A 1,899-nucleotide genomic window follows, 5' to 3' on the forward strand; every position below is an offset into this window, starting at 1 on the left:
GTCTGCAAAAATAAGGGAGCCCAACGAATGCTGTTTTTCAGTCTGAGAAACTAAGGAACAAGCTTGGCAAAGGGTTCATCAAAAGAATATGGTCCCGAACGGCAAAGAAAGACTCATTAAGCCTCTTGAGGAATTGTATAAGTTGCTGCCTTTCATTCTTGGTGCCATAAGAACAGGTGTAGTGCTCATTGTATGAGGCAAGTTCGTCCTAAAGGCCTTTGAGGCGAGTGAAATAGGCGGAGAGGGATGAAGTACCTGAGGAGATGGTGGCGAGTTCACGATTGAGTTGGATGATACGGGGGCCGTTGCTTTGGGAGAACTGTTTGCGAAGATCGTCCCATACGGCTTTGGCAGTGGTGGAAAAGAGGACGGACTCGACAAGATCAGGCTCCAAAGAATGAAAGAGCCAAGAAAGAATCATGTCGTTGCAGTAGTGCCAAGTAGCATGAGTATCAAGATCCTTGGAGGAGGACGGCTCCTCGATATCACCATTAAGAAAACCAAGTTTGTTCTTGGTGCTCAAGGAAATCTCCATGCCGTTCGCCCAGGTTGTATAATTATCTCCATTCAATTTTTTGGAGACAAGAACAAGGTTAGGATGATCATAATGGTGAAGCTAAAAGGGGGTACTGCTTTCAGAGTTTCCCATGATGGAAGAACAGGAATGGCAGAAGAATGCTACCGAAAAAATTTAAAGAAAAGCTAGGGTTTTGAAACCTGCTTTGTATACCATGTAGAAAAAGATATGTGGGCTGAAAAATATATTTCATTGGTACGTGAATAAGAATATATACAATTACATTCCTTGCACAACAAGCTATTATCCCTACAAGTTAGGAATACAACTACAATTAGGATTACAATCATATCTAGACTCTAACAATATGTTTGGATGAAGAAATTTAGGATTACCAAGGAATTTTAAAATGAATGAAATTGAATTGACGAGATTTTATTTTCTAGAATTTTTTTATTTTCTAGTTTGGTTAGCCTAAAAGAACAATGGAATTGAATACGGAATTTGTTATTTTTAAGTTCTCAATCATAGAAATTAGGAAATGACACCTATGTACATAGAATATATACTTGGGAATTGGAGGTCCCAAATTCCAAGTTTTTTTTAACGCGGAAATTCTAAATTTCTATGTTTATGAATCTAAACAAAAGAATTCGTGCATGTCAATTTACAAATTCTTACTTTTATCTCAATTCCAAGTTTATTTCCTTCAGCCAAACATAGTGTAACTATGTTTCTACTTGTCTAACAAAATGCATAGCAATGTTTAAGCCGCAGGTATTAATCAAGATCTTTGATTATTTAGATTTTCCCTGAGTGTTGCCTCATTACTTGATGTCTTAAACTCATTTTACGGAACAATGTGAACCAGCAGATTCGGCTGGTAAAAATATAGAAGAGTAATCATGTTAGTATTAAGATGAGATGGGATTCTCACTAGTCACTCCTTTTATCACTGTGTTCGGAACTTTCACTTGGATCTTTTCTACCCTCAACAATGAAAGATTCTTATCTACATCTTCGGATAGATCCCCGTTAGTATGCGACCCATCGGACTCATGGGGATATATCCCAATGATACATGAAATTCTCTCATCAATTGTGTGCCCAAACGTAAAATTACCGAGATCACAATTAAACCAGTTTTATTTTGAAATTATACATCATGTTATCGTAGAAGTATTTACACAAAAACTGATATAGGCTCAGTGCTAATCCCATTGGCCAATACACTCTTCACTTATAACTAGGTAAACTCGTGTGATGAATGGTATAGGAACAATTGCTGTATAAGATTTAGCCCAATTTGGGTCACTGGTTTTACAATGTAGAAGGCCTCAAGCCTATGAAGATATTATAAGGAAATTATAAAAACCCCCTTC

General features: G+C 37.2%; 1 protein-coding gene across 1 annotated transcript; it reads right to left on the minus strand.

Moving 5' to 3' along the window:
* Positions 1-208: 208 nt before the first annotated feature.
* LOC126622552 (uncharacterized) lies at positions 209-535 on the minus strand. Its single transcript, XM_050291340.1, has one exon. It carries the CDS (start codon positions 533-535, stop codon positions 209-211), a length of 327 nt encoding a protein of 108 aa, XP_050147297.1.
* Between the last annotated feature and the right edge of the window lie 1,364 nt (positions 536-1,899).

The sequence above is a fragment of the Malus sylvestris genome, chromosome 5, assembly GCF_916048215.2.
Source record: "Malus sylvestris chromosome 5, drMalSylv7.2, whole genome shotgun sequence".
Taxonomy (NCBI): Eukaryota; Viridiplantae; Streptophyta; class Magnoliopsida; order Rosales; family Rosaceae; genus Malus; species Malus sylvestris.